This window comes from Silurus meridionalis, chromosome 7 (genome assembly GCF_014805685.1).
Source record: "Silurus meridionalis isolate SWU-2019-XX chromosome 7, ASM1480568v1, whole genome shotgun sequence".
Classification (NCBI taxonomy): Eukaryota; Metazoa; Chordata; class Actinopteri; order Siluriformes; family Siluridae; genus Silurus; species Silurus meridionalis.
This window is the reverse complement of record NC_060890.1, coordinates 8218522-8232312: the sequence shown is the minus strand read 5'-3', so window position 1 is coordinate 8232312 and position 13791 is coordinate 8218522. Positions and strand designations below refer to the sequence as shown.

General features: G+C 38.6%; 1 protein-coding gene across 1 annotated transcript in view; it reads right to left on the bottom strand.

The window, feature by feature from the left end:
* The window catches only part of pcdh15b (protocadherin-related 15b), a 212322-nt gene that overhangs the window by 112229 nt on the left and 86302 nt on the right, over positions 1 to 13791 (bottom strand). The window contains exons 10-12 of the mRNA XM_046853892.1: positions 13205 to 13313; positions 12849 to 12961; positions 9074 to 9280 (exon numbers count right to left, since the gene is read on the bottom strand). Coding sequence (XP_046709848.1) covers positions 9074 to 9280; positions 12849 to 12961; positions 13205 to 13313 — 429 coding nt within the window. The remainder of the gene's footprint in view (positions 1 to 9073; positions 9281 to 12848; positions 12962 to 13204; positions 13314 to 13791) is intronic.

Below are 13791 nucleotides of genomic sequence, written 5' to 3'. Positions count from 1 at the left end.
GCGGTATAATACAATTTCAAGTTAACTCCAACTTGAAAACCCAAATCTGAACATCTGAACAGTTACTGAACATCTTTGGGATGAATGTGAACACTAACTGTACCCCAGGCCTCACAAGACAAGACAAAATCTGGTGGAACATCGTCTCAGAAGATTGGAGAAAAATATCAAAACAAATTATGGCTGAATGTGGAATGCGATACTCAAAAAGAAACCATACTTATAACCAGGTTTTCTCAAACTTTTGGTAATATAGTGGGAATGGAGTAGCCCGGGGTGGGGGTAAGGGGAAGCTGGTCCCTGAGAAAAGGAACCCCAGGTAGTGGAAAGCTGTAAAATAAAATAAGTATTAAAGATCCTGAGGGTAAATGGATGAGTAAAGGCAATTAATGTAACTTAAGAGTGTGTCAAGAGAAATAAAAAAGCTCTGGAAGAGTGCAAATGTGGATTTGTGTGAAACAGAGCATGACTAGATGTGATTATGGTGAATGTAAAATAGGTTTGCTTGGGCAAGTGAATTGAGAAAGAAGAAAATCTTATGATGGCAGTCTAATCATTATATCTAAAGTTTAAATATTAGCTTAATTAATTATTTATAATTATTCAATAAATCAATTAATCAATTATCTTACATTCCCCTCTTTAAGGCTCAGATATCTAAGCAGTCAGCATTTTCTATACCCTCAGATATTAGTACAGTGGTTTAAATGTGAATGGTTTTGATTATTGATATTGATTAGGTTTATATTGTATATACCATCACTGTCAGAGTACCGGTAGAGAAAGAAAGAAAAAAAGAATGCAAACAGCAAATAAATGAAATGGTACGGTTATAAAATAATAGTTACAGGTAGTGTTAACTCAGTGGTGGGCCTTCTCTGCTGGCCTAAACACTATCAGAAGCACTGACCTACATTTACAACCTAAATTCTAATATTTGTTTCATGAAATTGTATTAATTTATTCCCAGCAGTTTATTCTCTTCTTTTCGTAGTGTTTCTCTTGGCTGCACTGCTTCCAGTACGTGTATGTGGATGTTAGATTTTTTTGTCCAATTAGATTTCAGCCTCTATGTGCTGCCATATCAATCGTGAGGAGGTCGACCAGCACCAAAGCTAGCTAGCATGTCTCAGCAACAAATGGTTTGTTCTCCTCTTCCAGACCAGTGAATACGAGAGGTACCACTGGATTACAGCCTCTGAGGAGCACGGCAAATTATGTGTATTTTATTTAATTTTTTATGTTTTTGTCATGTTATTATACAAATATTGATTCTGAAAAGCTCCTGATAATGTAGGTGCACAGTTGCAGTGGTAGTGTAGAGGTTTGTAGAGAGTTGTCTTAACTGGGTTTCTTGCCTCAGTAAAATGGTATTTACCCTCCATATGTGAATTTCCTCTCTCTCTCTGTAATGCCACACGTTGTTATATTGCGTTTTTGTATAGTATTGATGGTTTCTATAATTGCGATGTGATGGTGGTATTAAGAGGTGGATTAAGTCGGGTAAGTCCTCACTGAAGGCCCAGGTACCAAATGCATGGGCCACCACTGCATAAACTATTATACCTATAATAGTGAACAGGTAAAGAGCAATAAACAAATAAAAAATATTTATGGTGAAGTAAGTTTACAACAGTGCAGCAGTTTTAGAAACAGTAAGATGCAAGCATTATTTGTGAAAGAAAGAAAGAAAGAAAGAAAGAAAGAAAGAAAGAAAGAAAGAAAGAAAGAAAGAAAGAAAGAAAGAAAGAAAGAAAAGCAAGCAGACAAAAAAGAAAAAATGCAAGAAAAGAGAAAAAGAATACAAAAAAAGGGAAAAGAATGCAGGAAATGAAAGCAAGCAAGAATGAACGAAAGAAAAAAGTAAGTGAAGAAGACAAAGCTCATACCGTGTGTATATATAAATACAGTATATACAGTTAGGCCCACAAATATTTGGACATGAACATTTTTGTTATAGCTGTTTACCAAAACAAATTTAAAATACAGTTATATAATTATTATGGGCTTAAAGTGCAGTGACTCTCTACTGTAATGTGAGGGTATTCCGGTCAGAATTAGAAAAAAAGGTTCAGGAATTTCAGCTCCTTTATATGGAACCATCTCTTTTTCAAGGTACCAGAAGTAAATGGACAATTGAGGCTGTTCCTTTATAAATCCATCATCAATTAAGCAGATAAAAGGTCTGGAATGGATTCAAGGTGTGCATTTCTGTTTGGAGGCTGTTGCTGTGAATTCCAACATGTGGTCAAAAGAACTTTCACTGGAAGTTAAACACTCATTATTAGGATGAAACAACAAAATAAATCCATCCGAGAGGTGAAATGATAGGAGTGGCCAAATCAACAGTTTGGTACATTCTGAGGAAAAAAAAGGAGCGCACTGTGAGCTCGGGAACGTAAAGAGGCCTGGACGACCATGGAAGACAACAGTGGTGGATGATCGCAGGATTCTGTCCATGGTGAAGAAAAACCCCTTCACAACATCCACCGATGCGAAGAACACTCTGCAGGAAGTAGGTGTATCAGTATCCAAGTCTACCATAAAGAGAAAACTTCATAGAAGCAATAACCGAGGGTTTACCACAAGGTGCAAACCATTAATCAGCCGAATGCTGCAAAGTTGATTAGACGACATTTCACAGTTTAGATGGACAATCACCCAAAACATACTGCTAAAGCAACCCGGTAGTTTTTTAAGGCAAAGACAAAGAATATTCTGCAATGACCAAGTCAATCACCAGATCATGCATTTTACTTGCTTAAGACAACTTAAAGCAGAAAGACCCACACACAAGCAACAACTGAAGACAACTGCAGTAAGGCCTGGCAAAGCATTACTGAAAAAGTAAACCCAGAGTTTGGTGATGTTAACTGGTATAATTTCACCTCAGTTGTTTTGTTTTAAATCCGATGTGGGGGCATGCGTGGCCAAAATCATGAGGATTGTGTCACTGTCCAAATATTTCTGGGCTTAACTGTATGTTTGTATATATAAACATGCTTATTAGAATGGAATAGGTTCAGAAACTCATGTGACTTGAAGTGACAGTGCAGTGGCTTGTGGAAAACGTAGTTTTGACAGTGTGGTGGAAAACAAACAAGGCTAATACAATACACACAAGATATTCAAAACATATTCATTTCTTTGACAAAAAAATACCCTGATTTTCCCATTATTCTCTAAATATACAACATAAAGTAAAATCTAAGAAAGTTCAGGTGTGCCTGCTTGAGTTGCTGTTTCGTCAACTTTAATTCAAACTCAGATATCAAGCTGTGAAGCAAACAGGATTGTCTGTAGAGCTTCACGACTGTAATAAATTTCACCGAATATCTTTGCGGCTTTGAAGTTGAACTGGCAGCTGGAACACGGACTTGAACCCCATTGGATCTTTGGGGAGAGCTTAAAATAGCAGTGTAGTGATGCTCCCCATCCAACCAATCAGATCGAAAGAGGGTCTACAGCAGGGGGTTGGAGAACATCCACAAATCCAGATGTGCCAAGCTTCTCAAGTAGAGCTGTAATTACTGCCAAGAGTGGAGTTTAAAAGGATATGTAACAGTGACAGTTCTTTTCTTATTTTTTCCGGTGTCTTTGGATCTATCCATACATTTCCTCATATATTCATTGATTCATTTATTTAATTTTACTTTCTTTCCTTCTCTCTTTCCTTCCTTACTTCATTCATTAATTTAACCTTAGTAACCATTTTATCCTTTAATGTGGTTACAGTGGAAACACGGTGCCTTTTCTGGGAACAACAATGCAGCAGAGTAAATTTATATATACGTATACATTTTATATATATATATATATATATATATATATATATATATATATATATATATATATATATATACTGTATATATTTAGAGAGAGAGCGAGAGAGAGAGAGAGAGAGAGAGAGACCCGATGGTAACGCGTTTTCTCTGCGGCACACGGAGGCTAGGCCCCCGGTACCACTTAGAGTGCCTGGTTGGGACCTGGCCGTCAGACAGAGCCCCTGAATCGGCTCTGTCCAGACACCTACATCCACAGGAGAAAAACTGATCAGCTGCTCGTCTGCTATGGCCCTCCTGAGAGAGGCCTCCCTGCTAATAAGCAGGCTCTGTGCAGGTGGATTGTTGATGCTATCACGTCTTCTTATGAGTCCTCTGGTCTCCCGGCTCCCTTCGGGGTCAGAACTCACTCTACCCGGTGTCAAAATCTTGGTCCTTTGGAGTTCCCCTCCAAGACATATGTAATGCTGCGGGTTGGTCCACCCCGCTGACCTTAGTGCGGTTCTATATCCTAGACTGCAGTGCCACTCATGGCCCCTCAGTCCTCCAAGTGTTTGACAGACACACACTAGGCAGGCACTGGTCAGTCTGGCGTGATTGGACACTTGTTGCCAAAGCATTTCGACGCAGCTCGAGTTCCTGAAAGGGAACGTCTCTAGGTTACGTATGTAACCCCAGTTCCCTGATGGAATGAGACGCTGCGTCTCTATGCCACACCTCTGGCGTCTCTGCAATGCTTCCGTCTTCTTTACAGAAGCTGACGGTGCATTCACTCGATATGCGTTTTATACTTTTTTGGTCGTGACGTCACCCTGCCGGTGATGGCCAGCGTCCAATTATTGACTGATTACACAAATTATTTTAGAGTGTGAACACTCGGGTGTGTTCCCAAAGCGTTTTGACGCAGCGTCTCATTCCCTCAGGGAACTAGGGTTATATACGTAACCTAGAGACGTTCCTGTACTTGAGTAAAAGCATCCCATTTAGATTTCTACAGGAGTAAAAGGACTCGCATTTAGATGAATTTGCATCAAAAAGGTACTAATCTTTGAGATTATGCATTATAATAACTAATGCAGTTCAGTGTTGCATTCTGCTGCACTTCATACCCTTTTACAAAGAGAACTTTCTACTGTTACAGACACTCAGAGACAGTACAGACAGAACTCCTCTCTGTCTGTACTGTTTGTCTGTCTGTCTGTTCTGTCTGCCTGTACTGTTTTCCGTCTGCACTGTGTGCACTAGGTTGCAGTTGATGCACTTTATGTAGCTTTATGTTGTGTGTTGTAGCTCTATGTTGTTTAGTGTAGCACCAGGGATCTGGAGAAATGTTGTCTCGTTTTTACTGTGTACTGTGTACCACTGTGTATAGTAGAAATGACAATAAACGCCTCTTGACTTGACCTCACTTGACTTGACTTGACTCCTTCCTCCACACAAACTCTCACTGAGCCGCAAGGTCATGTAACAGAGTTTCATTTCACGCAACTTAATGGTTCAATTCAAATTAGTGAGGAAAGGCATGATTTTCTGAAATGTAGTAGAAATTACACATTGAAATGTAGTGAAGTGATTCCATTCCTCAAATGAAAATGCTGCTCTTAACCTTAACCTCTTGTGTTATGGTCGGCACCGACCCGTTTGTAGTTTTAAATGCACAGAAGTACCACATAAATTTGTTTATTGCATCAAGGTTTTTTTACTTTGTCAGGAACCTCTATTTAAACAAAATAAAACAAAAAAATCTCTTTAACTAAATTATAAATTTCTCTAATTAAAATTATGACCTTTGTGGTGTTAGGGTCGGTTTTGACCCAGTTATAATATAACATTTTAAAACAATAATTAGTGCTAAATCTAAAATCATAAACACACTGTCAGCCCACTAACACAGTCAGACAACAGCTCACTGACAGTCAGCTCCTCTCCTAACCCTGTAAGCTTTACTTAGGGGCTTCTCTTTTTGCCTGTTTGTCGCCTTCCCTGAACAAGCAAAACAAACAAACAAAAATGGACATGTCAGACATGCATAAGACCAATTCAGTTTAGAGTTGGTGACTTGCAGAGTGCATATATCCAGTTTGCAGCATGCAAAAAATGAGAAGATTGAGATTATCTCTTCGCTGAAAATGAGACAGAGGACAAAGAGCAGCATCGTGATACAGATGAACCAGGAGACACAGACACATCTGATGAGTCTGATGAAGATGTCGCCAGTGCTGAAGCTGCTTCTGCTTCTTTTGAAACATTAAAATCCAAAAGTGGTAACATCTGTTGGACCTCAGTACCTCCTGAATTACATGGCAGGGTAACTGCTGCAATTGTCATCAAAATGACCCCTGGGATCACTAGGTTTGCTGTGATGAGAGTAAGTGACATCAAGACTCCACTTTCTTCAAAATTTGCTTTTACAGACAACACCACCGTTGTTTTTTTATTGTCCAAAAAAAAAGTGTTTGGGGGGGGGCATTTATGTCCACAATTCACAAAGATGCAGATGTGTCATCAGGAAGTGAGACGAAGCCCATACTTATCCTGGACTATAATAAAAACAAAGGAGGAGTGGACAACCTGGATAAGGTGACTGTCACCTACACTTGCCAGGGAATGACCAGGAGATGGCCAGTGGTTGTGTTTTATAACATCCTAGATGTGTCTGCATACAATGCATTTGTGTTGTGGCACCACATCCAGCTAGGGTGGACCTCAACCAAAAAAAAACAAGCGAAGAATGTTTCTTAAGGAGCTAGGAAGTTCCTTAGTCAAGACACCCATTTAGCGAAGCTGAGACCCAGCCATGGTTAGACAGCTGCAGAGTTCACCTAGCACTCTATCCATGCCATCAGCAACTCAAGGAGCATCAGCACCAGCATCCTTCTCAGCCAGCCCTGCCTCAACATCAAAAAGCACAGCAACAGCCACAACCCCACTGAGGCCACCTGATTCTAAAAGAAAGAGCTGTCAGGTCTGCCCTAGCAATAAGGACAGAAAGACAAACATATTGTGCTTCTACTGAAAAAAATATCTCTGCAAGTTTTTGCCACACATGCATCTAAACACATACATACACATACACCCGAACACCATAGATGTTACTATAGTTAATAATATTAAAATAATTTTAATTTTTTTATTTTTTTTTATTTAGTGATGTTTTCTAATACCCCTCAGTAATAGTCAGGCAACATAACAATCTTCAATTTATTTATATTATTCTCTTGAGGTTCATTTTACACTTTTTTTAAATTGAAAACGAGAGGTATGCTATCAAATGAAAGGCCAGGGGGCCACACTAAAAATATTAAAAGCAATATTTTCATGGGTAAGGAAACCTAACAAGGTAACCAAGAGGTAGGAAACAGATTGGATGATAAATAATAGTTTAGAGGGTATTTTATGACTGTTTTACGACACGGGTCAAAACCGACCCGTTAACATAAGAGATAGTACCAGAAAGCTAACATAAGACGAAGGTTAAGTATAAATACAGTGGTGTGAAAAGGTGCAGCAGGACAATGATCCAAAACACACCAGCAAGTCCACCTCTGAATGGCTGAAGAAAAAGAAAATGAAGATTTTGCGGTGGCCTAGTCAAAGTCCTGACCTGAATCCTATTGAGATGCTTTGGCATGACCTTAAAAAGGCAATTCATGCTCAAAAACCCTCTAATGTGGCTAAATTCCAACAATTCTGCATAGATAAGTGGACCAAAAGTCCTTTACAGCACTGTAACAGACTCATTGCAAGGTATCGCAAACGTTTGATTGCAGTTGTTGCTGCTAAGGGTGTCCCAAGCAGTTATTAGGTTTTTCAGACAGGACCATGTAGTTTTAGATTTAGTTTTCCATCAATAATAAAAACCCTCATTTAAAAACTGCATGTTGTGTTCACCTCTGTTATCTTTTACTAATATTTAAATTAGTTTGATGATCTGAAACATTAAAGTGTGACAAAGATGCAAAAAAATAAGAAATCAGGGGCCAACACTTTTTCATACCACTGTAGTTCAAAAATGTATTTAAGTACAGTAAAGATGTAAAGAATGCACCTAAACATAGAAGGGGGAACAAAAAGGATGACATTCAAGACCTCAAATATTCTCCTTGCCATCAAGAGACTTCACAGAAGTAGCTTTAGAATCACTGAGATGCCTATACTATTTCCAGAAATGTGTACACTTGCAATGTTTCTAAAGAGGACAAAACACTGTGCAACTTTAGATGTGACTGACTATTAAGGCTACAAACATTGTAATTGAAATCTATAGTTATATACCAACTGTAGCATAGACTGAAAAAAAATAATAAAAAAATCTGCACTGCGCAGTTTTTATGCTTATGGCAACTTCCATTACGCGAGCTGTTTCGCCTCTCTCAGCAGTGCTGATAATGATTTTGTGGCCTTAGTAAATGGATTTGATCTAGCGGCAAACACGGCCATAAAAACTTGAGGGAAAACGACCATGGTGGCCATGGTTTATTCACGCATCGCTGCTCATTAACCTTATCCGAGTTCTCGTTGTTGTGCACACCACCCAACATAGATAAAGCAAGCTCATGGTCAGACCAGGTGAGCCCGACTCGGCCCTCACTCAAAAATTAAAAACAAGTACTGTATACGATCATTTTAGCAATAATGAGGGTAGCGACGACAAGTCTTTGTGCTAGGAAAATGGCAAGAAAAGCACATAAAAAAAAACTCAAAGTAGTGGGAACAAACTATTTGTTCCTGATTTCAGCCAGCACACCCTGCTTACAGTTCCCCATTATATGCTACTCCTTTCAGCCGTAAGCCGTCCTTGAGATTCACCACATTCGCAGTGGGAGATTTCAAAAGACCTAGCTGGCAGAATCAAAAAATGTAATCAAAAAACAATAAAACTAGGCACAAAGCAGCAATCGTGTTTAGCATTAAGCAAATTAAATGCCTGAAAAGGAGATGGAGAGCACAGCCAAAAAAAGAAAGAGAGAACAAGAGGAAACAGCTAAAGACCTGACAGCTCTTGTCATACACTAGAAGCATCAACGTTAACAGCTACAGGGAGTTGGCGAGATATGAGCTATAAAATACCAAAAAAGTTTGACACAAACTAAGATGGTCTGAATTATTAAAAAATTTAACTGTAAGATTATGTGAAAAGAGCATGTTAGACTTTCAAGCATGTCAAATTGGTAAAGGTGAATGATACTGAGCCCTTCGATGCGATACGTAAATTATTTTTTTTTAAATCTTGAAGCCTTTTTCTTTAATCAGCTATCATTTTCTGGACAAATCAGCATTGTGATACTCGCCTCCTCAGTGTCATTATCCAGAGCTATGATTGTAAGTGGAAAAGAGAGACTAGTGTTGCTGGAGACTGTGGTGCCAACTGGAGCTGATTCAAGGATGAAGCCTTGGTAGGAGTTTGCCTGGAAATAAGGTGCCTGGTCGTTCTCATCCAGTACCTCAACGTGAAGATTGGCAAAGGCTGGGAGTGGATGTCCATTATCTTGCTCTGCCTGAAAAAGCAAAATACAGAAAGATCAGTCAGTGGGATTTAGTTTTCTCAAACAAACATGGAATACGAGCTTTGCCGTAGCACCCCAGAAATTATTTGCACAAAGATTCGCTGAGTAATTAGACATTCCAGAGGTGACGATGTGCGTTAATTAGGCTTCTGTCTTTTACAATCATAAGCTGTGTCTAAATCAGAGTGGTTTATCCTTACACTTCATCAAACCAGTCCCACAAAAGGGATCCTTATTAGTGATGGTCCTTATGCTAATTAGATTTTTTTCCTCTCTCTATGAAGGTTAGAGGAGTTCTGTGAAGGAAGAAATACAAAAACTGGGCTAATTAAAATTACTAGCATTATAATGAGACTTACATATGTTACTGTGTGTAACTCTGGTTAAAGATATAATGAAGGTGTTTCTCAGCGATTGCTAGTTAAGTTGAAGCTTGTAACAACAATTAGACAAGCTTCCAAACTGTTCTACCTCACATCAAAATGCATTAGACAGCAAGATCTACTCATTAGAGCATGTGTTGTTAATACATAATTGATAACTGGTGACAGCATATAAGTCTGTCAAATGATGGCACACTTTATAATAAGTAATTGCATAAAAATACTCTCCCATGCAATATTTCAAAGAAAAGCAAACATGTTGTCATGCTTGAAAAGCTTCAATTATTTTTTCAGTCTTCATTAAATCTTCTGTCTTTAACAGCTGTCTCCTCTGGGGTATAAGTATGTCGTTGCACACATGTAAATTTCCTTTGATATTTTGCATGACAACTTTCTGTGTGTAACGTAACTCTGAACACAAGTAATGTTCCTATATGAAAATTTACGTTTGTCATATATATATATATATATATATATATATACATACTCTGACTCTATATATGTAAACATCTTTAATGTGATCTTTAAGAGCTAAGCTACATCCAGTGCTAGTTTTCCTTTTTTCTCCGATTTACCCAGTCATCAGGATAAACGTCCATCAGTATTCCTGATGTAACAAGTGCAATGTACTGAGATAATCAGCAGCTGTGAAGCCCATCTAGGGATTTGAATAAGCCAAGAAATAAGTCAGGGAGAAAAACTGGTACTACAGGCTATACATGGGAACAAATCTTCGTGTAGTCAGGTTCAATCTGGATTGACGGGAAATCTGCAGCACTGCATGTGAAGGTGTTTCAGTGCCAGGGTGTCTTGATGACTCAGCAGCGAGGCTTTTCCCACATCTTCACCAGTGTTTGACAGAAATATGTGATGTGAGTCTTATTCTAACACTTCATTTAAACACTTCATGTGGTTCCAGAATGTTAAGTAGATTGCACCCACCAGCTTGGCTCTAGGGTACGTGTAGGTTATGTGGACTAACACAAAAACCTCACCAGGCATTCCATAATACACAAAACACTGCTATTTGTATTGTTTAAAAAGATTATACTGTAAAATAGCATTGAGCAAACAACTCCAACACCTCTGGTTCCAGGAAAATTGTATCATATGTGAAATTTGTAGTTGTATCTATAATCTAAATACCAATTAGGGTATTAATTGTTCCATCTGCAGGTTTGGTTCAACTTTAAATATTGTCTTATGTACCAAGAGTAACTACCATGCAATATACACTAACATATGACCAAAAATATATGAACCCCTGACCGTCACACCCATGTATAGGCCTTCTAACTGTAATGCCAAACTAGCATTACAATTTTCTTTCACTGAAAGGCACAAATACAGTTTAACATGACAATGTGCAAATGCACAAAGCAACTCCTAGAAGAACTAAAATCCAACATTTTTAGAATGAACCGGAGCACCGACTGCAACCTTTCCCTCCTCATATAGCATCAGATCTTGATCTCACTAATGCTCTTAAGGCTGAATAAGCACAAACCACCTCCAAAACCTCTCGGATATTATGACTATTATTCTGAAAGTGTATAACGGTGTTAGGGTCATAAGTTCACAAACCTTTAGCTGAACAGTTTGGACTAATATGAATAGTGTTAGTGATAAAAGGCAATTTAAATACTGGGTGTCAATTCAAATTTTTATTTTAATTTTATTTTTCACATGCACATTCATACAGAGTATGGCATATAGTGAAATCCATGACTGTCCGACTTGTAAACATGAAATACAATCTAAGATAAAAATAAAAGAGTAACAAATTAACAGTTAAAGTAAATGAAAAGAAGTATAAAATAATATGAAAATATAATCTGACTATAAGTAGAAAATATATATATATATATATATATATATATATATATATATATATATATATATATATATAAAGAGAGAGAGAGAGAGAGAGAGAGAGATAGATGTGTATGACAGATGTGTATGACAGATATGTATAACAGAAGTATAGATTATAGTGACTCAGTGTGATGTAATTGTCATTAAAGTGTCCATGTGCTTGTATAAAAAAATGTAAGTAAAAGTAAAAGTGAAAGTGACGCTGTGCTAGTCCAGTCCAGTTAGAGTTTCCACTAGTGCAAGTAAATAATGTGAATTGTCCACAATAGATATTTCAAGATAACATGGCACACACAACATTTCCAAAGAGATACTGATAATTACCTCTAAGAGTTATCCTCCTGTCCTTTATACTGACATTAAACTGGTGATATTTCAATTGAAAAGAGTACTAGTTTATATCAGAGCATCGACATTGGATAAAAGCCAGACTCATGTTACTCCGGAATGACTAATGTGGTGTCACCCAAGCTTATCGAGTTTATTTACCTGCAGCTAAAAACCAATGGATGATAGGGGATATAGACTTAAGGGAGTAGATTTAAAACAGAAGGTAATTGTATTGAGAAAGTTTTTACTTTAAATATGGGGTAGAAAGGGCTAGTTCTAGTTCCTTTACATAGCCAGTGATTTTTGAGAGCAGAAATTTGACAAAGGAGACTTGGGACATTCACTTACAACAGCTACAATAACAGAACAAAGCAGTAAACCTTACCGCAGGTATACATAAAGACAACATTGTGTTGAATAAGTGAATGTGGGCTGAATTGAACTAATAACTGTGTTGAATAGCTCTTAGCTGAAATACTGTACAAGCAGATATTGCCCATCTATCCATCCATCTATTCATCCTACACTGTAGCGGATCAAGAGAATGGGGCATAGGAAGACTATCTATTTCGAAAACAGAGAAATAAATAAATGTGCTTTTTTTGTGTTTGTTAAGCCTTTAAAAGAGGTGCTTGGCATGCTTTCTACACTCTTCACTTCCTCGCTTTGATCCTTTGAGTAGCTCCAGGCAGAGCTCCCAGTTTGAGTGAACTGCTTCCTGAATCATTGGGACATTAGATACACCACACCAGCTCGCAGTGTAAAAAAGCCCAGTGGCCTGCATTATCATTTTTTTATTGAAAAATGCATCAAGCTACTCCATCCTGTACACCTCTCTTATGTAGACCCCAGCGTGCTTTCTCTCTTTTCTTTTTCCCCTGCTCACTCTTATTAACTCATAATCTACCGAGCATATCCGCTAACAAGTTATGACAGCATTCAATTTTTTTTCCCAAGGTTATTTTTATTACCTTGATTATCAAGTCGAATTGCTGGTGCTGCTCGCGGCTGATAGGCTGCAGGAGCCTGAGCTCGGCCGTGCTGCTGTTTAGTGAGAAGTACTCAGCGTAGACTGCAGGCTTGCCTAGGGAGAAAGGAGGAGAGTAGGGGATCGATAAGATGCTAGGCTTTCATTGATGGGTTCGCTACAGAAAATAATGACTCATTTTGGGCCCTGCTGATTCAAAATGCATTCAGCGTTGCGTTCGTTTTGCTGCCCCGATCTCTCACTGTAGGACTAACGGCTTTGCTCCTGCCTTCTGTTTATGCTACAAAAGGAAGTTGTGGCTGGTGGTTCTCTCTAGCATTACTAAAAACAGACACCTACCGATGAGGATGGAGTAGAGGATCCCTGGGCGAGCGGAGGGTGGCTGGATGTTCCTGTCTTGATCCACAGCCTGGATCGGTGGAGTCACGTTCACTGGGTTCGCCTTGCTCTATCAGAAACAGGCAAATAAATGTTTAGTGTTCTGAGCCTCTAAAAAAGCTGCTTGGCATGCCTTTCCACACTCGGCTTCCTTTTCATCCTGACAAGATAAAGACAGATAGAACAAGAAGTCACCAATGACTAATGTCTCTCTTTTCTGGTTGCTATTCAAGTTGATTGTAACAGCTGAGACCAGGTCATTATGCAGCCATGCTGTCATTTCTCCATGACACGCACAAGATTGCCGCACTTTTAAGGAGGAAATCTGAACGAACCATATAACTGTCGCTCAATGAGAATTCTCAAGAAACAAAGGGCAAAAAACTGTGAAAGGTGACTTTGACATTGCTTTCTTTTGCAATGCAGAATGTTTACCGTAAACACTGCATATTGTCTCCATATCAATTATGAGCTTTAAAAGCTGATCTTCCTACTCTTCATGAGAATTCGAAAGCCCGGGGGGAGAAGTCAATCTGTCTCTCTCTCCC